This window comes from Pantherophis guttatus, chromosome 4, assembly GCF_059756535.1.
Source record: "Pantherophis guttatus breed Tessera chromosome 4, ASM5975653v1, whole genome shotgun sequence".
Taxonomy (NCBI): Eukaryota; Metazoa; Chordata; class Lepidosauria; order Squamata; family Colubridae; genus Pantherophis; species Pantherophis guttatus.
Window position 1 is genome coordinate 87840566 of NC_142066.1, and position 22995 is coordinate 87863560.

General features: G+C 39.0%; 1 protein-coding gene across 4 annotated transcripts in view; it reads right to left on the reverse strand.

Annotated features, from left to right (window-relative positions):
* ITGA9 (integrin subunit alpha 9) overlaps nt 1–22995 on the reverse strand; it is a 588487-nt gene that overhangs the window by 42297 nt on the left and 523195 nt on the right. The window contains exon 28 of one of the 4 annotated variants that reach the window (XM_087892455.1): nt 6139–6701. The exons of the other annotated variants lie outside the window; for them this stretch is intronic. Coding sequence (XP_087748581.1) covers nt 6684–6701 — 18 coding nt within the window. The 3' untranslated portion in view covers nt 6139–6683. Of the gene's footprint in view, nt 1–6138; nt 6702–22995 lie in introns of those variants that run through there. 4 annotated transcript variants of the gene reach the window in all.

Genomic DNA, 22995 nt, shown 5'->3' on the forward strand with positions numbered 1-22995 from the left:
TGGTGCTTAGAATCCATATGAACAGAATTAATCATGGACACTGGATTACCAAGAGCGCTATACTAAATTCCCTAAGCCAGCTTCTTCACTGTCAGTGGGGGCAGATTGATCTCTGTGCTGTGGAGTGGCTTCCTGAGACCCCAAATTGGAAGAGGATACTTCTGTCTTTCAAACAGCCGATGCTATTCAAGATGAAGGCATATCTAGCCTCCTTTCAAACTTTCCTGTCACAGTTTTCTGTGAGGAAAGGGTTAAACCCTTAATTGTTAACATGTGAGCTCCCAAAGTTGCTGTCTCTTCCGCATTCTCAACCTTGGAAAAGAGAGAGGAAGAAAGTGGGAGTAAGTCAGCCTTGTCCAGCGAAGATGTACTTAACAGCACAGAAACCGATCTCATTAATGCTTTTGGCACTCTCCGAATGAAAGAACAAGATAACATTCTATTCAAACTAGAAAATTTAAAGAAATCCTTATTGGTCATAATCAACACAGCTGAACTGTGTTCAGCTGTGTTGAACTGCTGAACTGCTGAACTGCTTATTGATCTGGTTTCCCCTATAATTGAGCCTCTTACTTCTCCCCCAAAGGGCAAGGATTTGCATGAATATGAGATCATAGAAAACAGAAGCCAAGACACACAGGGGCCATTAGAGGCCCCAGTAGAGAAGGAAACGTTAGCATCCTTATGTGATGATCCTATGATACCTTTAGCACCACATCAAGAAATTGAGAGAGGACCCACGTCAGTATCATCAGCTCAAAGCTGAATGGGACACGACCGAATAACCTTCTGCTCTACACCTAGAGAAGAGGCATCGGAATGGCAAGCCTTGTTAGCTGGTGCTAATTCCTCTTACCCTGAACAATTTTATCAGGAGTCAACACAGAATTTAGATGGGGCACCCCTCCTTTTAGAGAAGGCCAATTTTGTGCGTGACGACATCTCAAGCCATTGCAGCAACCATACAACTTCCCTTTGTATAAATCAAATTTCCTGATGAGCTGCAAAAGAGGATCCCCTCTCCATCATAACCTGGAATATAGCGGATTGGACTGTTCCATCAAAAGACCAACTTTTTTTTTGACTATATATCACTATTTGACATTCTCTTCTTATAGGAACCTGGGCCTCTGCAGAGATACAATTAGATGGTTACTGGGTTAACTCTATCCCAGCTGTCCCAAGTAAGGTGGGGAGGAGAGCTAAAGGGGGTATTGTAACATTATGAATACATCCTTGCAATTTAAATGTATATCACTGCCATCTTTGCAGCCATGGGTTGTGACTACCTTACTTTTATTTAAACAGGTGGAGATTTTGCTTTTTAATAGCTACATTCCCCCCCTCAATAAGAATAATTTGATCAACAAGATTTGGGACGGCATAGAAGATTTTATTCTGGGCTGCTTAGATAAATACCCTACAGCAGCAATAATTATTGGGGGGTGGGGACTTAAACACTAGCATGGGCCCAAATGATCAAGCATTATTTAATCAATCTAAGATCCATTATGATGAGAATGTATCAGGAGAACCCCTGCATCCCAGACAATTTAAAGACACTAAGGCAAATCGGACGTTGTCTTACCCCAACATTCCTTTTCTGGGCACTGCGACTACAATTCATGGCTGGGTTATTTCACGTGTGTTGCTAGGGAACTGAGTGTAGATTTTTTTCTTTTGCTGTTTGACCATGCCTCATCTGTCATGTTCATGTCAGTCTTTTATCACGAAGGCGCAGCCATCCAATAGTCTACATGAGACGATAAATTCACAAAAAAAACACAAGGCAATCCACCCAAGGAAGAGCAGGAAACTGAAACAGGGGAGGGTATGGATTGTAGTTGCAGTGCCCAGAAAAGGGACGTTCAGGTAAGACAACGTCCGATTTCCAGTGTGCTGCTCCTACAATCCATGGTTGGGATATACCCAAGCTCAAACCTCCTGGGTGGGAGACTGACTGCTCCCCGAGTCCAGGGTGGCATGAACTTTCTGCAGGATCCTGCGACCAAATGAAGCCTCAGCCGAGGGATAACTGTCAATCTTGTAATGGTGTATAAATGAAGAAACTGAGGACCGCTCGACAAATGTCAGTTATGGAAGCCTGGGTACCCCATGTTGCTGTAGTCGCAGCACTGCGGGTAGAATGCGCAAAAATCCTGCCAAGTACAGGCTTGGCTTTAAGCTCGTAAGCAGTGGAGATGCAGGCTGTAATCCATCTACCCACAGTGGAAGAAGACACCTTCCTACCCATGGAGGAAGGTGGAGGGACATCAATAAAGCTTCTGTCCGATGAAATGAAGCCGTACGTCTGATATAATGGCGAAGTGCCCTCCGTACATCCAATGTGTGCCAACGTTCCTCCCGTGGATGCTGCGGGACTGGGCAGAAGTCGAGTAAGATCAGCTCCTGGGCCCGGTGAAACCAGGAGTCCACCTTAGGCAAGAACAAGGGGTCCAACATCATCACCACCCTGTTGGTATGGAATATGCAGAGGTCCTTACGGACGGACAAGGCCGCTAGCTCAGAAATTCTCCTTGCAGAAGTTATGGCAAGTAGAAATGCAAGTTTGAAAGTCAGAAATTTAATAGAGATGGAACCTAACTGTTCGAACGGTGCAGATGTAAGTGCCTGGAGCAGAATCTCTGCGCATTCGGACATCAGCTTCCAAGTCCCCAGCCACTCTGCACAACCTCCGAGAAGAGCGGAGGACAAGGAATTACATCTTTATCGGGTCTTGAGACCTGGAACAAGGGATCATGAGGCACAGGAGTCGGCTGAGAACTGTCGTCCATGTCAGTCACCATCCCAAACTTAGTAGTGACCTTAGCCTTATGTAGCAAGGATTTGAAGACCGAAGGACGAAAGAGACCTGTGAACACAGGCCTATCAGGTAGTAGATCTTCGTGCTCCGAGAACTCCATCTCCTCCGGATACTCATCACCTTGATCAGACTCATCACTAGAAACGGATTCATGATGAGCTGAAGTAGTAGGTTTGTCTGGTAAATGCCCCTGTACCTGGGGCTGAAGGTTAGCCGCCTGACATGGGAGTCCTACATCTTGTTGAAGTCCAGCTGCCAAAAGTTTTGCCAGGGCATCGGACAGCATGGAATGAATATCCAACTGACTTGTAGGGCCCGCAGCGCGGAGCCCCGCAGAAGTAGTAGTAAAAGTGGCCTCTGGGACGAATCTTTGAGGCAATGGTGGCTCATCTAAAATGACAGTAGAGACATTAGGCAAGGAAGTAGAAGCTCCTTGTGACAAACTGATATCAAAGGTAGTTTGGCTCCCGCTTGCCCCTGAGGAGCCACATGGAAGTTCGGGTGGCAGATGGTGAGGCATTGCACCAAAAAGAGGTTGAGCTGAAGGGACAGTCTCAGTAGCAGGTGCGTTATGAGGGGCAGACTGTTTGTACACCTGGCCCTGTCGTACTGTCGTTCCAATGCCTTGTGACGCCTAAGTGCATCCTTCTCTTGGGCAGAAATTTCCTTGGAAGGTACCAGATGTGCCTTGGCCTCCTTGCGTTTAGACTTGGCCTTGGCTCCTTTTGGAACCGATAGGTGACTCTCCTTGGGAGGGCTGATCTCCTGCTCCAAATCTGAGGAAAGGGCGGAGTCAGCCATGACTAGTATATATATATATATATATATATATATATATATATATATATATATATATACACACACATATACATATACATATACATATACATATACATATACATATACATATACATATACATATATGTATGTATGTATGTATGTATGTATATGTATATATGTATATGTATATATATATATATATGTATGTATGTATGTATGTATGTATATGTATATATGTATATATGTATATGTATATATGTATATATGTATATATATGGCGGCAAGGCCAAATAGGGCTGGAATCAATGCAAGATTAAATTATGGTGCGGGCCAAACTCCCAGGGAGTGGGAGTAAAGCACCCCCCCAAAGTCGCAATCACATCAGGAGCACTGAATTCTGGCACAGATGCTGAATACAGACCCTCGAGTGTAAATGGCAAACCTGACAGCCGTAAATGTAGAGCGCGAGACAATCCAGTCTCCCAGTGCTGAGATTCCAGTCACAATCCAGGAATAGCAAGCGCAGGCTCAATTGCGAACCAACAAGCGCCGCTTCGCTACGTGGATGCTCTCAATTAAAGTCTCAAACTGAGGCTAGAGTCCGTTTGCCGCATCCACTACTGACCGCTGACGCGCAAAATGGTGACCGCTCTTCCCACAGGTCGACAAAATGGCAGCCGCTCGTCCACAGGTCAACAAAATGGCGGCCGCTCTTCCAGCAGGTCGACAAATGGTGACCTCGGCAGGAAAACTGCTCTCTATCTTCCCCAGTGGCTCTCAGATCAGCAGAAATTAGGCGCGAATCAAGAGACTTACTCAGCACCGCGAAACTCTCCTGGACGTCAGAGTGTGCCACGAAGCCTGGGCAGTGACTCCAGAGCCGCAAATAATTAAAAAGGAGCTGAGGCGGTAGCGATTGTGCCGGCGGACCAGTAAACCAGCACTCTACTGGCAGCTAAATCAAACGTCTCGGATCTGCCCAGCCGGGTCAGAATCCGGACCTCTGCCTCTGTCGGTGTCGAAAACGGTGTGGAACGGCCTGGAGCCCCAAGCTCGTTATCGTACCATGGCAGCTCATAATTCACAACTAAAACGTAGCAGCTCCTCAGCAACGAACAGGAAATTAAACAAAAAAATTTAAAATAATCAATTAGCTAAAGAATCCAAGAATCTCACAACGAATACAGAGTAAGCGAAAGCACTAGTTCTCTCAGCAACTGAGTGAAAAAGACTGATGTGAACATGACAGAGGAGGCATGGTCAAACAGCAAAAGAAAAAAATCTACACTCAGTTCCCTAGCAACACACGTGAAATAACCCAGCCATGGATTGTAGGAGCAGCGCACTGGAAAACTGAGAATGTACCAGGAGAACTCCTGCATCCCAGACAATTTAAAGACACTAAGGCAAATCAGGCAGGACTGTTGTAAGACAGATGACTGTACGCTTGGACCTTTGTATCCTGAACGGTTCCACTTGGGGTGGCTACCCAGCAGACGATACTTATCAGGGAGCAGGAAGAAAATCCAGTTGATTACTGGATAATACCATATGACCTCTTGAAGTTCTTGCAGAAGATGGAGGTAGACTTGCGTCTGGAAAGTGATCACGATTCACTTATCCTTACTCTTACATTACCCCAGAAATTACTAAGGGTGGGCTCAATCTACCTACCCAGATTAGAGAGCCAAAATACCCAGGTAAAAATTAAATGGACCGAGAAAAATGCAAAGGAAGTTACTAAATGGATGTTAGCTACAGAAACCATAGAATTACATACATCTCTACTAAGAAATAGATTTGAAGGACCATACTTAGAGGAGTTTGAAACTTTAATTTCAAATTTGAAATCGGTTCTCACTAACAGAATACTAGCTCACTCCAAAAAGCCAGTTTTAAAGAACAAAAAATGGTTTGATAGAGATTGCGTGCAATTAAAAAGGATATATAATAAAGAGTACAGAAGAAGTAAAAATGACTCTTCTGAGGATCACACTCACTTCTTAAAACAATTGAAGGCACAATATAAGACCCTCCTAAAAGAAAAGAAAAGTGTGGCTTTGAAAGACTCTTGGCAGAGATTAATTACATCAGTCAGGACAAAAAATACATCCCTTTTTTGGTACATCACCAGAGGATTAGGGAAATCACCCCTACCTCCAACTAATCAGGTACTGATTCAGGCCTGGGAAGAATATTTTAGAGAGTTATATACAGACCCCGACTATGTAACAAAGGAGAGCCAAATTAGTTTGGACCAAGCTGCTTACTGGCCCCGTTACACCAGAAGAGATATCCCGGTTGATCGGAGCTCTCAAGACTAATAAGGCACCTGGTGCTGATAATGTCCTCCCAGAAATAATAAAAAAGAACACCAGTTGGTGGGCTCTACTTTTAGCATCACTGTTTACATTTATAGATAAAAGGGGCTGTATGCCAAGAGATTGGGGATTAGCAATTATTATACCAATCTATAAAAAGGGTAATAGAAATGATCCAGGAAATTATAGACAACATTAGTCTTCTGAGTGTTATTACTTTACTTTACTTTACTTTTATTTGATTTATATACCGCCCTAATCCCGAAGGACTCAGGGTGGTGAACAGCCAACAATAAAATACATACATACAAAATTTAAAAAGCAGAGATAAAATCGAATTAAATAGTTTGGCCCAGACAAATTTAAAACCCCAATCAATTTAAAACAAATTTAAACTTTGAATATTAAAAATACTAAAAAATATTAAAAATGTTTAAAAAGAGGGAGAAAGTTAGGCCAGGCCCGCCTGGTGAAATAAAAAGGTCTTTAGAGCACGGCGGAAGGTGCGCAGATCCGGGATCCTCCGTATCTCCGGGGGAGCTCGTTCCAGATAGTAGGTGCCCCCACAGAGAAGGCACAGAGAAGGCTCTCCCCCTGGGAGCATACAATTTATTAGTAAATTGTATGCTAGACACCTAAACTATAAACTCCAGGACTGGCTAATTTCAGGGGGGATAATCAAAGATGAACAAGTCGGTTTTAGAGAAGGAAAATCCTCTCTCTACGTGGCATTCCTTGATTTTAAGCAGGCCTTTGATTCAATATCCAGGAACACCCTATGGGAGAAATTAAAATGCACTACAATTGATAAACGCCTTCTTTTCCTCATATAAAAATTGTATGCCAATTCCACCTTGAAAGTGAGGTGTAATCCTCAAGGGACTTTAACCAGCCCAATAAGGGTTGAAAAAGGGGTACGGCAGGGCTGCATCCTGTCCACCTCCCTTTTTAACTTCTATATTAACCCCTTGATTGATCTCTTACAGAACCCTGATCTACATCCTCCTAACATGGCACAACGCAAAATCCTGATTCTCCTATATGCCGACGATGCTATTATTTCACAAACTCTCATAGGACTGAAGAGAGCAATTAGGGCAACACTTGGCTTCTGTAGACAGAACAAGTTGGTCCTTAACTTTGATAAATCAAAAATTTTAGTTTTTGCCAAAAGACCCAGACAATACTCCTGGAAAATTGAAGGACACAGATTGGAACAGGTTAGGACATTTAGATACCTTGGGGTGGTCTTCCACTCACAAGGGACATGGAAGGCACACCTGGAGCAGACACTGCAAGCAGCCAATAGGTCCACAAATGCAATTAAACAGGCGGAGTTCAATTAGAACCTGTTGCTTTAAAACATGGTGCAAATTCTTTATGGGGCACAAACAGGAATCCTTGCAAAGAAAAACTTGTTAGAAACTATACAAACCAAATTCCTGCGAGTCATCTTAACTGCACCCAAAGGAACTCCAAATGCCCAGCTAAGAATTGAGACAGGTATGCCTCAAATTCAGGTAAGAGCCTGGAAGATGATGATCATTTATTGGCTAAAAATTCATTTCTTTCCAGAGGGACTGTCCCCGCTAGTGCTGAATGACAACTTCCCCTCCTCCTGGAAACAGGCGATAGATCACAAGCTGGGCTCTTATGGGCTCTCATCGGTATTCTTAATGTCCCTCGGCTTTGACAAAGCAAAGCAAATGGTAATTGATAGAATGAAGGACATGGAGTTCCAAGAAGAACTAAATAGGTTGCCTCTCCACAGTAGGGACAGAATCAAGCAGGGTGTGTGGGAATCAGCAAGATATCTAAATGATCTGATCTTCCCAAAACAAAGAATAGTTTTCTTCAGAGCCAGATTTAATATTCTCCCCTCAGCACTTCTCCAGGGTAGGTACAAGAGAACACCAATAGCAGAACAGGAAAAGGAGAAGTCGAAGATATCTCACATGTTTTATTGTACTGTGAGTTATACAGAGTATGTAGGTCAATATATATTCTCCCCTTACTAGGGAGATTGCCAGGGAGGACAGATGACTTTTATCTAGGCTTTCTCCTCCAAGACTCAAATCTGGCTACCATGTGGGCAGTGGCAAAATTCTGTGTCGCTGCAATGTCCACAAGAAAAAAACTGGTTACAGAATTATAGATGTCAATATCTCCAATTTTTTGGAGATATTTATAACAATTATTGGAAAAATATATTTACTCACATACTTATCGGCTCTCCACTCATGTAAATTAGGGAATGACCCTAACGATTTGAGATTATGTATTTTCATAACATGGCCTGTTATTATTCATGATTAATGTCAGTATTATTTTTAATTTATTGTATGTCTATTGCTGGTCGAGGACCATAATAAAGTTTTATTCGTTCATTCATTCATTCACTTCAAGTTTGTGAACTTTCCAAATATATCCAGCTAGTCATATGGACACGAAATAGTAGATGTGATGGGTCAATGGCCTGATCTAAGTGGTTTGTTCTTGTATTCTACTGTCCTTCTTTATACACAAATACCCATGAGTGGAGATACTAGTCAAAATTGGCAAGATAACAGTTAGGGGATCAAAATGAAAGTGCATAGTTTCTGGGGGTGGGGCCAGCTGTCAAAGAGAACAGGTGTGTGAGATGTTTCTCCATGTTAAGGTGCTGTTTCTGCAACCGCTTCCAACCGCTCAATGGACTTTTTGAAGTCCTAGGTCCCTCAGAGGGGGACTGGAAAAAAGAGGTGTCCTGCGGAACAGATCCAGATGGTGGTTGGGATCGGGAGAAGTAGGAGAAGCCTTGGAGAAGCCGGAGAGGGGAAGGAGGCAGCCCAAAATGGCGGCCATGAAGAACTGACAGCTGGATGAAGATTAGCGGTGAGAAAATGGGACAATGGTGCGACTGAGTCTGGAGGAATTCAATCCTGACGACTCCACGTGAGTGATCCTGGGAGAGAGATCTTCCCGGAGAATTTCTGTCATGGGAACGAGGAGAAAAGAATCACTAGGAAGAAGGAGGGGAGAAAGTTCTCCTTCAGTAGAGCAGCAGCGAAAGAAGAGTTCAGGCACAGAAGGGTGTACTGAAATGTGGTAGATTATATTGGCTGTTAAAGAAAAAAGATTAAGGGTGGTTTTCTTTTTCTGCAAAGAACTTAAAAATAAGAAGTTAGAGCAACAGAAAGTGGGAAAGTGAAAAGTGCTGACAAAGCCGAGGAGGTGGACATTTTGAATAAGGATTGAATGCCAAGTAACATAGAGAGAGACAAGAGAGACATCTGCTGGCCAAGGAGAAAATTGACACAAGCAATAGTTCAAAAAGGGGGGGGGGATAAAAAATAACTCTGCTTTAGAAAGAAGGGAAGCCTGTGGTTTAAGACCTGCTTGACTATAAAATAAATAACTAAATAAGAATTTGTTGATTTAAAGGACTAAAAGAATTTACCCAAAAATAACAACTTGACTGCACTGCGAGGATTAGAGACATTCTACATCTGCTGATTTTGTTATGTAAATTTATATATGTATTAACAAGATTAATTTCAAACCAGACGGTGACTGCCACAACAGGAAATAACTATTAACATTAAGTGATACTATAATATTCCACTCCCCTATCAATTTATTCCTGCTTTTGATTGTTGTATGATATAGGCACTCAAGAACTATTGTATGATATAGATATTTAAGAATTAGACATTTAATTATTCCTGTTAATATTGCTTTATATTTATTTATATCTACTGTAGTATATATTATATGGTATATTATACAATACCTAATATATTTAAAATGCAAACGTTGATGTAACTAGGCATGGAATAGACAACTTGATAGCTCTGGTGTGGTGGAGGGAAACATAAGAGTTGAAAGTAAGCGGGAGGGCTGGTTTAAGACATTGTTAAAAATGATAAGCATCCCTAACTTAACAAAAATTGGTACAGGAAGAAAGCAGACAGCCCAGACCATAGCAGTTGAGTCAAGTCCAGCTGGACAAAGATCTATAGAGGAAATGATGCAAACGAGAAAGAGCTAATTCATTCAAAGATTTGCAATTAATGTTACAATCAATGCAGGATGTGATGTTGGAAAATCATGAAGACCTGAAAAAAGAGATAGGGGAAGTAAGGAGTGATACTGGTGAACTTAAAGAAAAGATGAAGGTCAATGGACGGGAAGTTTGAATGTTTCCAATAACAAATTATGAAGAATAGACTTCCGGTTTGAACTTCTCACGCTTTCAGTGTGAGATCTGCAACCTCTGTGGGTCCGTTCTGAGCTCTCCCTATTGGGGGCTTCACTAGAAGCCATAGCCACCTTGGAGGGATGGTGAAACAAAGGTGAAAGCCGCATCTCCCCTCCCTGACTCGGGAAATCCCCTCATCCGAAGACTAGGAGCAGCGGCAGTCAAAATGGCTGCTGTGAAGCTGAAGAACAGCCAGAACCATAAGTTTGTGCAGGAGTAGAGAAATACTGAATGGTGTGTCATCTGGGTAAAAAAAGATTTACAGCTGAAATTGGACCCCACAAAAAATTTAAGGGGAATACCTTTTAGAGCAATTTGCTACAGCAGCGTGCAACTATTGTGAAAAAAAAAACACATTTAAAGAAGTAACTATCTGTTTAAAAAGAAAATTAAGTGGGAAATGAAATCCCCAAAATAAAAGGCATGATATTAAGAAGGCATATTAAGATGCTGGAACTATAAACCTACCTTTTCTTCAAACAACGGAGCTATAAGATAAACTAAGCAAGAGAAATAAACTGGGTGTGTCAAAACAAAAGTAAAATAGGAGCAGAGTCACAATAAAAGCAGAGGAAGCAAAGTGAAGTAAAGATCACCATCTGCTGATGATAGTAAATTTTTGTGACTCAGGAGCAAACATTGAAATGGAAGGAAATAACTGTTGAATGATGTATATTTACTTTCTAACTACTGGAGACTGGAATATTAAAAAAAAAGAAAAGAATTGGTGCCTGGACCCCTAAATACTATTGAATATACAAAAATGACTTGAGGAGTGGTGGATCCCTGAAGTAACTAACTGATCGGACATTGATGAGACATTTAAACTTGATTAGGAGGTCTGGTTTCTGAACGGATGATTGAGGAGACCTAAATGAAATGGAATTAATAACTCAAGATAACAAAGACATTAAGGACCTTATCCTGGAACTGCACAAAGACATGGTGGAAATATTGGATCGTATAGAGAGAAGACTGGAAAATTGTATACAAGAGATGAAGAGCAAAGATCAGGACAAGAAGTAAAAAATGGAATTGTCAACTGGAATATGAGAATTAGAAGTGAGAAACCAGCAAACAGAAGATAACAAGGAGGAGACACTATTAAAATTAATAAGAATTGAGGAATTAAAATGGGAAAAACATTTTAAAAGATTTAAAAAAGAAATGGGAGGAACAAGAAGAGGATTGGGAAATGATAGAATTTAGAACAGAAAGCTCTCAAATTAAACAGTGGGGAAAGACAGAGCAAGGAGAAAAAATTAAATTATGGATTCAGAATATAAACCTCGAAGTAGATGGAATGAAAGACTTAAGAGGAAAACAGGGGAGACAAGTTAAAAAAAGGTAGGATTAAAGGAAGGGATGTGGATAAGAGATAATAGTTAAGGGGAGAAAAAGAGTTAAAATACGTCATGATTATATGATAATAATTGTATTAATATTAGAATGATATGGTTGAATGATGGTATTATTAAAAGTGTATGACTATTGTGTAGGTAAAGTGAAAGATATATTTATGTGTATTACATAAATTTTAAAATATATAGAAAGGAAGAGTTAGAGAATGAGAATATGAATGATAAAATAGAGTATCATGTCTTTGAATATAATAATATTGAGGGGGGGAAAAGAAAAATATTAGTGGAAGTTTAGAATGGAGGGCTGTAAAGCAATGTATCACAAAGTCAAATAAGTTAGGAAAAGAAATATGAAAAATAGACACAAAGAATGAAAATAGTGGTAAGCTTGAAATGTGAAGAAACTGATATTTAGACAGTATGCTGGTTGATTAATGAAGTGATGTGAGTATTAAAAGAATAATATTGCAGTTGCATAGATATATGTGACTAGAATGATGATGTGTATAAAATTATTAACATGAAGATTAATTATGATGATGATGATGATAGTATAATTATGATGATCATTATTAACAATAATAAGTGATTAAGTCTGTTTCTTTGATTTCTGAATGCAATTTAAAAAAGCTGTATGGTTATAGTTGAAAGAGGATACTAATTGGAAATACATATTCTATAGGTATTGGGAATATTATATGCAACAATGAAAATAGAGGGAAATGGAGTGGAGTGGAAGGGAGTGGGAGACGAGGGGAGAAAGAGTAAGGGTAGAGAGGGGAAAGGAGAGAGGGGAGTGGAAGGGAGGAGAAGAGTAGAAAGGGAAGGAGATAGAAGCGGAGACAAAGAGAGAGGGGAAATAGAGAGGGAACATGAGAAGGAGAGAAGGAGAGAGGGAAGAAGAAGGGAGTAGAGAAGAGAGAGAGGAGAAAGAAGAGGAAAGGAGAGGGATGTTATAAAAACAGGTGAAATATCGTGTACAGGAGAAAACAGACGGACAATTTCATATATTTTTTTTCTTGAGGGTTATACTATTGAAACTATAATGGAAGATAATACGGATGCTAAAGCACATCAGTTCGGATGTTATTGCATTCTAGTTTCCAAATGTAAGAGAGGAAAAAGGTGAAGACCTACCAGATATGATGGTGGACTTACTAGCAAAAGCCTTGGGAATTGGAAAAGAAGAGACGTCAAATGAGATGGACGAGATTTACAGGATCCACACAAATTACGCAAGACAGCACAACCTCCCTAAAAAAGTTCATATCAGATTCGTAAAAAAATCAATTAGAGACGAGATATTGCACAGAACCAGAGATGATCCATTGGAGTATAGAGTATAGAGGAAGACAATTAGTAGTACTCAAACAAGTGCCTAGAAGGGTGAGAGATTTAAGAAGACCTTACCAACATTTGACATCCAAATTGACTAGACATAATATTAATTTTAGATGGTTGACACCAGAAGGAATTATGGTTTCATGGCAAGAAAATAAAAGACAAAGCAGAAGAGTTTTACAGGCAGAATTTTGGTAGTGAAGAACTAGAAGAAAGAGAAGGAAGAAAAGAAGGTGAGACAAGAGAACAGGCCACGGAAGTGAGGAAGCCACAAATTAGAGAAAAGGAAAGCAGGAGAGGAGAAAAAATGGATAATAGAAAATATGATGAGGGTAGATTCAAAGAACTCAACGAGGCTAGATCAACAAGGGTGACAAGACCCAGATATAGGTAGAGACACACAGGAAGAAGTAACTATCCTATCCCTGAACGTTAACGGTTTAAATTCTGCCTCAAAGAGGAAAAAAATCCTTAATAAACTTAGTAAGATGAATTTGGGCATAACAATATTATAAGAAGCACATATAGAGACAGCATCAACATCTATTAGCCTATCCCAAGTTGGTGAACATGTTCGCATCATTACTGCAACAGAAGAAAGGGGAAATTGAGGCATATATCAAGGAGGAAATTCAGGCAAAATAAATCTATAAATATGAGGAAGGCAGGATACTAATAGCAGAGGTAATTTTGAACCAAAAAAAGGTGGTTCTTGTGGGAATCTATGCCCCAAATGAGGGGCAAAAACAATTCTACAAGAAGTTACATAATGTTATTGGAGAGATAGAAAATGATAATATTTGTATTCTGAGGGACTTCAATGCAGTGAACAGACATTTAGACAGACATTTAGACTATAGAAGTGATAAAATAAAAAAAAGAATTAGAAGAATACTACCCAACATCTTTTTCAAAATGGCAGAGGAACTAAATATTCAGGATAGTTGGAGAGAGAGAAACTTGGGGGGAAAGCAGTATACATATTACTTGGCTCAACACTTATCGTGGTCTAGAATTGACATGGTCTGGATGCCAACAGAATTAAATTTGGAGGTGGAAGAAGTTGTAATTGGCAAAAATCTCTGGGCAGACCATAACCCAGTTAAAATTAGATGGAAAGGACAAACGAAAACAAGGAGGTGGACCTTAAAAAGAGCAATTTTAAAGCATAAAGAATTTAAATAAAAGTTGGAAGAGCAAATGCATGTGTTTTTCCAGGAAAATAAGAAAGAAGACATAAATAGTCAAAATTTATGGGACACGGCAAAAGCTTACATGAGAGGTATTGCATTTGCCTACATGGCAAAAGAAAATAATAAAAAAAAAAGACAGCAGCAAAAAAGTCTAGAGGAAGAATTTAGTAGTCTAGAGGTAGAATTACACAAGCTGAATATTATTGAGAAAGAAGACCTAGCACAGCAAATAAAATGTACTAAACAAAACTTCTTCAAAAATGCCAACAAACCAGGGTGATGGTTAGCCTATAAGTTAGACTGAAGAAACAGAAAGATAGAAGGTGGATTAGTAAATTATATAATGAAGAGGGAAAGATAACATACCAAAACAAAGGGAAAAAAACGATACTTATGAGTTTTATAAGAAACTATACAAAGAGGAGGAACGTAATATTGAAGATAAAATATTACGATATTTCCAGAAAGCTGAACTACCTAAAGTCCCAGAAGACATAAAAATCATGTTGAATAAAGATATAACATTCTTAGACCTAACAGAGGCAATCAAAAGACAAAAAAATAACAAAACGCAAGGTCCCGACCGACTACCATCAGAAATATATAAAAACTTCCAGTTTCCTCGTCTTCGGCGGCGGCGGTGCCTTTTGAAGCTCCGCCAGCCCCGCCGCTTGTAGAGCCGCTTCACGACTAAGAAACAGCTCAAAAACTTCAAAATCCCTAGGATTTTTGAAGAGAGATCGCAGGGCACAGGTTGAGCCCCTGCAACCCCCCCAGGGAATAGTTTCTGGGGAGGGAACAGGAGCGGCTCCCGTTTAACCTGCTGGAACTCCGGGCGGCGTGGGACAAGTCTGCTTTTGCAGAACAAGCCGGCTACAGGAAACTTCAAACTGAAAGGAAAGGAACCAGCCTTAATAAGCAGCATATTTTTACTTGAACCCTGAAACTCGGAATCGCAAGTATTAGAGTTTTCTTGGCTTTCTAATCTGAATGAAAAAATGCGGATGAGTGAAAGTGAACTGTAAAAACATGGCGCTTAGCCTCAGAGTTAACGAGCTGGCGAGTGTGGATTGCTGAACTCATCTTGCTTTGTCACAAAGTTTCTAAACTGTTACGAAGTTGCTTCGCTTGTAACAAGAGAAATAAGAGAGAAATTTCTCCTTTTTCAATATTGGACTTTGCTTTACTTTAGTTCTTATTTGATTAAATCTGGGGGACTTTTTCAGAAGTCTTTGTGGTGGTGGGAGAGGAAGAAGAACTTCCCTTTTTAGTAAAACCAGCCTACGTGGCAGGATGGCCTCAAAGAAGCAGGAAGCGAAGGCAACAGGAGGTGGATCTCCCACACATAAAACACAGCCTCCCCCTGCACAACAGACACAGACTCAGAAAAAAGATTTTGATGTGGGAGATTTAAAAGAATTTATTTCTAAAATTTTGGATGATAAATTTCAAAAATCTCAACAGGAGATAGATGACAAACTTCAAAAGTCACATCAGGAATTTATGCAGGAAATTAATGAAGTTAAAGATATGGTGAAACAGAATCAAAACAAGGTGACCAAAAAAAATATCAGAAGTGGCATCTGGCCTGGCAGAATTTATTATTAAAGTTGATTCTAAAGTTGAAGAATTTAAATCAGAAGTTAATGTTAAGATGAAAGATAATGATTATAAAATTGCTGATGTTGACAATAAAATGCAGAGAATTGAAAACGAAATCGTGATGGTACAATTCAGGGCAATGGAGTTTGCAATACGGCTTTGAGGAATTCGAGAAGAGGATAGACAGGATTTGAGACAGGTTTGTTCTGAGGATCTGGCTAAGATTTTAAAACTTAATCCTGATGTGGTTTTTCACAAAATAGATAAAATTTACAGAGTGAATTCTTGGGTGGCCAGACAAAGACAATTGCCCAGAGATGTGGTCATATATTTTACAGACAGAGAAATAAGAAATGACATCCTGCAAAAATCCTTTTACACCTCTGTGCAAGTGGGGGGCTCACAAATTGGAGTCTATAAAGAATTACCTCCTAAAATGTTGAAAACCAGAAAAGATTTTGGCTTTCTTGTTAAAGAATTGCAAATTCAACAGATACCATTTCGGTGGGACGCCCCAGTTGGTATAATTTTGAGATACAAGGGAGAAAGATATCGTTTGAATACCGTGGAGAAGGCAGAGCACTTCTAAACTACTACTCTTAAGGAAAGAACACCATCCCCACGTACATCTACAGCTTTGGAGATTAAGGAGAGTGATGAGAAGCAACCTCAACGAGAATTGCAAGAACAGTCTAAGCAGGAACCAGAGGAAATGCAAGGCGCAGAAGGAGGTTTTCTGGATGAGCCTTTGCTGGAATCTTCTCCAATCTTGGACCCGGTTCGGATGATCAAAGTTAAGGATCAACATATAACTCGAGCTCAATCTAAGTTACTTAAACAAAAGCAACAACAACAACAGGAAAGACAAGACAAGAAGGGAGCTAAGACTACTATACAAGAGACTGGAGCCATGGGGGGAGCGACTCCGAAGATTTTGGATGATATTCGGTTATTCTGCTCTTTGCTCCAGAAAGATGAAGATGACGCTTAAGTGTTTATCTTGGAATGTGAATGGGTTGAATTCAGCACAGAAAAGGAAGAAATTATTTACATATTTGAAACAATTTAATAATGATATAATTTGTCTACAAGAAACGCATATTACAGTTCAAGATCAAAAATATTTGATAAACTCCAAACTAGGAATACATTTTATATCTTCAACGTTGCAAAAAAAAGAATGGTGTGGTTATCTATGTAAATAAGAAATTTACGGCTAAAGTTATAGAAACAGATGAAGATGGTAGGTTTGTAGCAATTGAATTACTTACAACATATGGCCAAATTCTTTTGATAGGAATTTATGCTCCCAACCAACAACAGGATTATTTCTATAAAATGTTACATACTAAAATACTACAATGGGACTATAGATCTATTTTAATCATGGGAGACTGGAATGGAGTAATAGACTCTAAATTAGACAAAAGGAGTTCAGCGAAATCTAGGATTAGGTTACCTCAGATCTTTTTTGATATGAAAGAAGATTTGGAACTAAAAGATATTTGGAGAATACATAACCCAAAAGAACTGGACTATACTTTTTTTTCAGATAGACATAGATCCTTCTCTAGGATTGATTTCATTTTGTTGTCAGATGATTTACTTGTCAAGACAAAAAGAACAAAGATTTTTCCAAGAACTTTGACTGACCATAGCCCAGTATGGATAGAAATTGAGATGGATAAAATTGAGAGACGTTCTTGGAGATTAAATGAGAACTTGTTCAGATATGAAAAAAACACAACAGAACTTAAAAAGCACTTGAAAGAATTTTTTGAAATAAATTTGAATAAAGGTACCCCAATAGAAATTGTGTGGGATGCAAGTAAAGCTTATATGAGAGGGGTGCTTATCTACATGAACTCTAAACATAGACTGATTCGACAAAAGAAAAGATCTGAATTGGAAATAGAAATAAAGAATAAAGAACAGTTACTTATTAAAAATCCAACAGACGAAAGAATATGCGGTGCTATAAAACTTTTGAAAGATCAATTTCAAATGCTTATGGCGGAACAAGTTGCAACAAACATACAATATGCGAAGCACAATACATTTTGTAATGCTAATAAACCGGGCAGATGGTTGGCTTACACATTGAGGAAAAAACAGAGTATACGGACTATTGATAGTATTGATATTGGAGGGAAAGAAATTTTTCAACAAAAATTAATTAAAGAAGCTTTTGTGGACTATTATACCAAACTATACGCCAAAGAGGAGGTGCAGAATGGACTTATAGAAAAATATTTAAACGATAAAAGAGTTACAAAAATTACTGATCAACAAAAGGAAAGAATGAATTATCCTATAACAGAGGAGGAGATAATAGTAGCAATTAAACAGTTAAAAACAGCCAAAGCTCCTGGCACGGATGGTTTGACCGCAGTGTATTACAAAACTTTGCAAGCTGAAATGGTGGAACAACTTAGAGATTTATTTTGCAATATTCAACAAGGGGGTAAAATACCCCCATCATGGACAATAGCTTATATATCTTTGATACCAAAAGAACAAGTTGGTCCTAAAAAACCAGAGAATTACAGACCAATATCTCTTTTGAATACAGACTATAAAATCTATGCGAAAGTATTAGCCAACAGGTTGATGCCAGTAATCCAAAAGGTGATTCATGATGATCAAGCGGGATTTATCGAGGGCAGATACATGAAGGATAATGCAAGGCAAGTAATAGATTTATTGGAATATCTTGAGAAGAATAAACAGATTCCTGCAGTGCTGGTCTTTTTGGATGCAGAGAAGGCCTTTGATAGAGTGGATTGGAATTTTCTACTAAAGACTTTAAAAAAGATGGACTTTGGGGATCAATTTATACAGACGATTTCAGCAATTTACCAAGAGCAAAAGGCACAGATCATTATTAATGGAAGTTTGACAACAAAGTTCAAAATTGAAAAAGGAACAAGACAGGGATGTCCGCTGTCCCCACTTTTATTTATTTTAACACTAGAAGTCTTGCTAAATACAATACGGGACTCTAATATCCTGAAAGGTATAATGATTAGGCAAGAGGATTACAGAATAAAGGCATTTGCAGATGATCTGGTTGTTACCCTATCACAGCCAATGGAATCAATAATCCTGATGAAGGACATTATACAAGACTATGGTAAAGTTTCAGGTTTTAGACTGAATCCAAAAAAGACTAAAATGATAGCTAAAAACATGACACAAGATCGTAAACATGAGCTTGAAAGGAGGGCAGGTTTTGAGATTGTACCAAAGGTAAAATATCTAGGAGTTCAGGTTGCAGAATCAAACATGAAATTGTTTCAAAATAATTATGAGGTGTTGTGGCGAGAGGTGCAGAAAGATATGGAGACTTGGAAAAAACTGCAGCTGTCTCTACTTGGAAGAATAGCAGCAGTTAAGATGAACATTTTGCCAAGATTTCTTTTTTTGTTTCAAATGATTCCGGTGCTTAAAAGTGATAAACAATTGAAAGTCTGGCAAACTGGAGTGAATAAGTTCGTCTGGAACGAGAAAAAGCCGAGAGTGAAATTGAAAATTATGCAAGATGTTCCAGAAAGAGGAGGTCTTAAACTTCCAAACCTACAGTTATATTATGATGCAGCAGCTTTAACTTTAATAAGTGATTGGTTTGGAAGGAAAAAGGCTGGAATATTGAATGCAGAAAGTTTTGATCTTGAATTTGGATGGCATGCCTACTTATTTTATGATGACAAAGTTGATAAAGTATTTAAAAGCCATATACTTAGAGACTCTTTGATGAGAGTTTGGAAGAAGCACCGATTCAAATGGGATTATAAAATACCGCTATGGCTGGATCTTGGTCATATTTTGTGGAATACAAATATAATGTCACTCGGGGGGGTTTTATATAAAGAGGTTCTTTTTACAGATGCGGGCAGATGGCAGCTGAAGACATTGCAGACACTGTTGGACAAAGGGATTAATCTAACTTGGTTACAATATAATCAATTACAATTGAGATGGAAAGAGGACCAAAAAACTGGTATTATGTTGCACAAGGAAGAATTGGTTAGACATATAAAAGAGAAAGGTCCAATGCATATCAAAAGGCTTTATAATGTTTTGTTAGAAAGGGATTCAGAAACTGAATTAGTTAAAGATTGTATGATTAAGTGGACACAAAATTTTGAAGAACCAGTGATGCTGGAAACATGGGAAAAAATTTGGGTTCAGAATCTTAAATTTACACAGTCGCAGAATTTGAGGGAAAATTTCTATAAAATGTTTTATAGATGGCATTTAGATCCCAAAAAGTTGTCATGTATGTACCCTAATGTTCAGCCAAAATGTTGGAGATGTGAATGTTTGGATGCTACGTATTATCATGTTTGGTGGACCTGTAGGAAAGTTAAGGCTTTTTGGATAAAAATTTGGTGGGTCATGCAGAATGTTTTGAAGAAAAAAATTCAATTCTCTCCACAATTGTTTTTATTGGGTATAGTTAAGGGTTTTACATTGGGTGAAACAAAACTGATATTGTATATGATAACAGCAGCAAGATTGTTGATAGGTAAATATTGGAAAAATGAAGCCTTGCCCACTATTGAGGAATGGACTTTGAAGATGGCCAGTTTTGCAGAGATGGCGAAGATTTCAGCATACTTAAAAGGTTGTTCACAAGAGACTTATGAATGGGAATGGAAAAAGTGGATAGAATATGTTCAGAACAAATATCAAACTAGAAAGTATCAAATAGCTTTTATTTGAAAATAATGTATTAGAAATATTTTAATGTAATGAGGGTAAAAAGAAAAATTATAAAGGGGAGGGAGGGGTTCAAGTTTTTACACAAGTTTTATATTACGGGGTTTTTTTTTATTTTTTTTACCAGATATGAGTATAATATAGGGAAGTCTGGGGGGAGGGGAGGGTTAGGGAGGGTTAGGGAGGTTGGGAAGTTTGGGGTGGGTGGTGGTGGTGGGGGAAAGGGGTGAAAATGTAATTGTAAAACTTTTACAATAATAAAAAAAGAAATATATAAAAACTTACTAAAGACTCTTTAGGTCCAACATTATTAGAGGTATTTAATGCAGTTTTAAAAGACGCAAAGATACCAGCCTCGTGGGAGGAAGCAATTATCACATTGATTCCAAAGGAGAATTCTGGGGATAATTATAATAAATTAATTGATCAAATCAAGGTGGATCTGGACAGGTGGAAAAATTTGCAACTCTCCTTTATGGGGAGAATTGCAACAATAAAAATGAACATATTACCAAAAATCCTTTTTTTATTTCAATATATACCGATAAGATTAGAAAAGGAGGTTTTTTGGAAATTTAAATAAAATCATATCTAAATTTATTTGGCAAGGGAAGAAACCAAGAATTAAACTAAAATTATTACAGGACTCTAAGGAAAGAGGGTGATTCGGTTTTCCCGATTGGGAAAAATACTATCAAATGGCAGCACTTACTTGAGTAAGAGATTGGATAAATCTAAAAAATAGGAGGCTATTAACACTGGAAGGACACGACATGCAAATAGGGTGGCATGCTGTCCTTTGGGATGGAAAACACAGGGCCCACCAGTACTTCCAAAGAAAACCTATATAAGATGTTTTATAGGTCGCCTATAGATTAGTAGACCCACAAGATTAGCCAAAATGAATAAAAACCTCTCACCGATGTGCTGGAAATGTAAGGCAGCGCTAGGAACCTTCTACCATATGTGGTGTGTCTGTCCGAAAGCTATGGATTTTTGGCATCAGATAAAACGATGGCTGGAAGAGATGCTAAATCAAAATATAGTTCCAAAGCCAGAACTCTTTCTATTGGGTATCATAAAGGATAAATATAATAAAGGAACAATATATTTAATGGCAGCAAGACTAGTCTTCACGCAAAATTGGAAAAGTAAAGAGACACCCTCCCTCCCCCCCGAAGAAGAGATAATAAACAAGATACTGATTTGCACAGAAATGGACAGGCTGACTCTAGAACTCAAAGACAAGGGTGAAATGGAATATCATGAAATCTGGAATAAAATGTATCAATGGTTAGAGAGGAGGAGGAATGCCGGGATAAAGAAATATTGATAACTTGAGAGTTGGAAAATTATTATGTTAGTATTATGTGATAGATGGGAATTGTATTGGTATTAAAAGTAATTTTCACAGACGAAGAGATTTATGTGTCTGAATTTTGACAGACTGTACATACTTATATATTGAATATGAATTGTATTTGTTGCAAGGTTGATGGAAATGTTTGAGCCAGAAAAGTCGCACTATGTCCAATGTTTTAACTGTATATTTAATAAAAACCTTTTTAAAAAAATCCAGTTTTTGAACATGTGTGCAACATCAATACTAATAGAAAAGGGCAGAGTTTGCATTGTGATGTTCTGTTTAACCCAAGCACTGTAGATGCTGCTCTCCGTATGATTTAAAAGTGAGATGATTCTATAGCTCAGGTGACCTCATGTTTTAAACTGAGCAGTCATTTGCCCTGGGTTCGTCCCAGACCCTTCGACAGGGCCCCTTCGCAGAAAGAGGGTTCGTCCTGGGTGTTCCGTCCTCTGTGACAATTAGCCCCCAACCAATTGGTTAGAGGGGGTGTAACAGAAATCCAGCCAAAGGAGAGAGCTGTAAAAGAATTTGCCAAAATGCCTGACTTCCTTCCTTCCTCCTTCTCTTTCTCCCCCGCCCCCCAATACAGGGAGGAAGGTTGGTTTACTCAGAAGTAAGTCTCACTAAATTCAATGCTAGGATTTAAATCCAGTGAAAGGAGAGAGGTGTAAAAGAATTTGCCAAAATGCCTGCCTGCCTGCCTGCCTGACTGACTGACTGACTTCCTCCCTCCCTCCCTCCCTCCCTCCCTCCATCCCTCCATCAATCCATCTACCCACCATAACAGCATAACATGGCAACTAGCCATGTTTGAGGCTCCTCTAGAGGAGTGGAGCTTAGCGAAGGTTTTGTGTGTGTGTGTCTGTGAAAAAGGAAAGGAAGGCAGGTGCAGAGATAAAAGGCCATTTCACTGGATCACACTGCAAATTCTTTTACCTCTCTCCTTTCGCTGGATTTAAATCCTAGCATTGAATTTAGTGAGACTTACTTACGAGTAAACCAACTTTCCTCCCTGTATTGGTGTTGGGGGTGGGAGGGAAGAGAGCAAAAGGAATGAAGGAAGGAAAGAAGGAAGTCAGGCATTTTGGCAAATTCTTTTACAGCTCTCTCCTTTGTCTGGATTTCTATTACACCCCCTCTAGCCAATTGGTTGGGGGCTAATTGTCACAGAGGATGGAACATCCAGGACGAACCTTCTTTCTGCGAATGGGCCATGTCTGTTTCTACTTTACTTAGCTTGCTTAG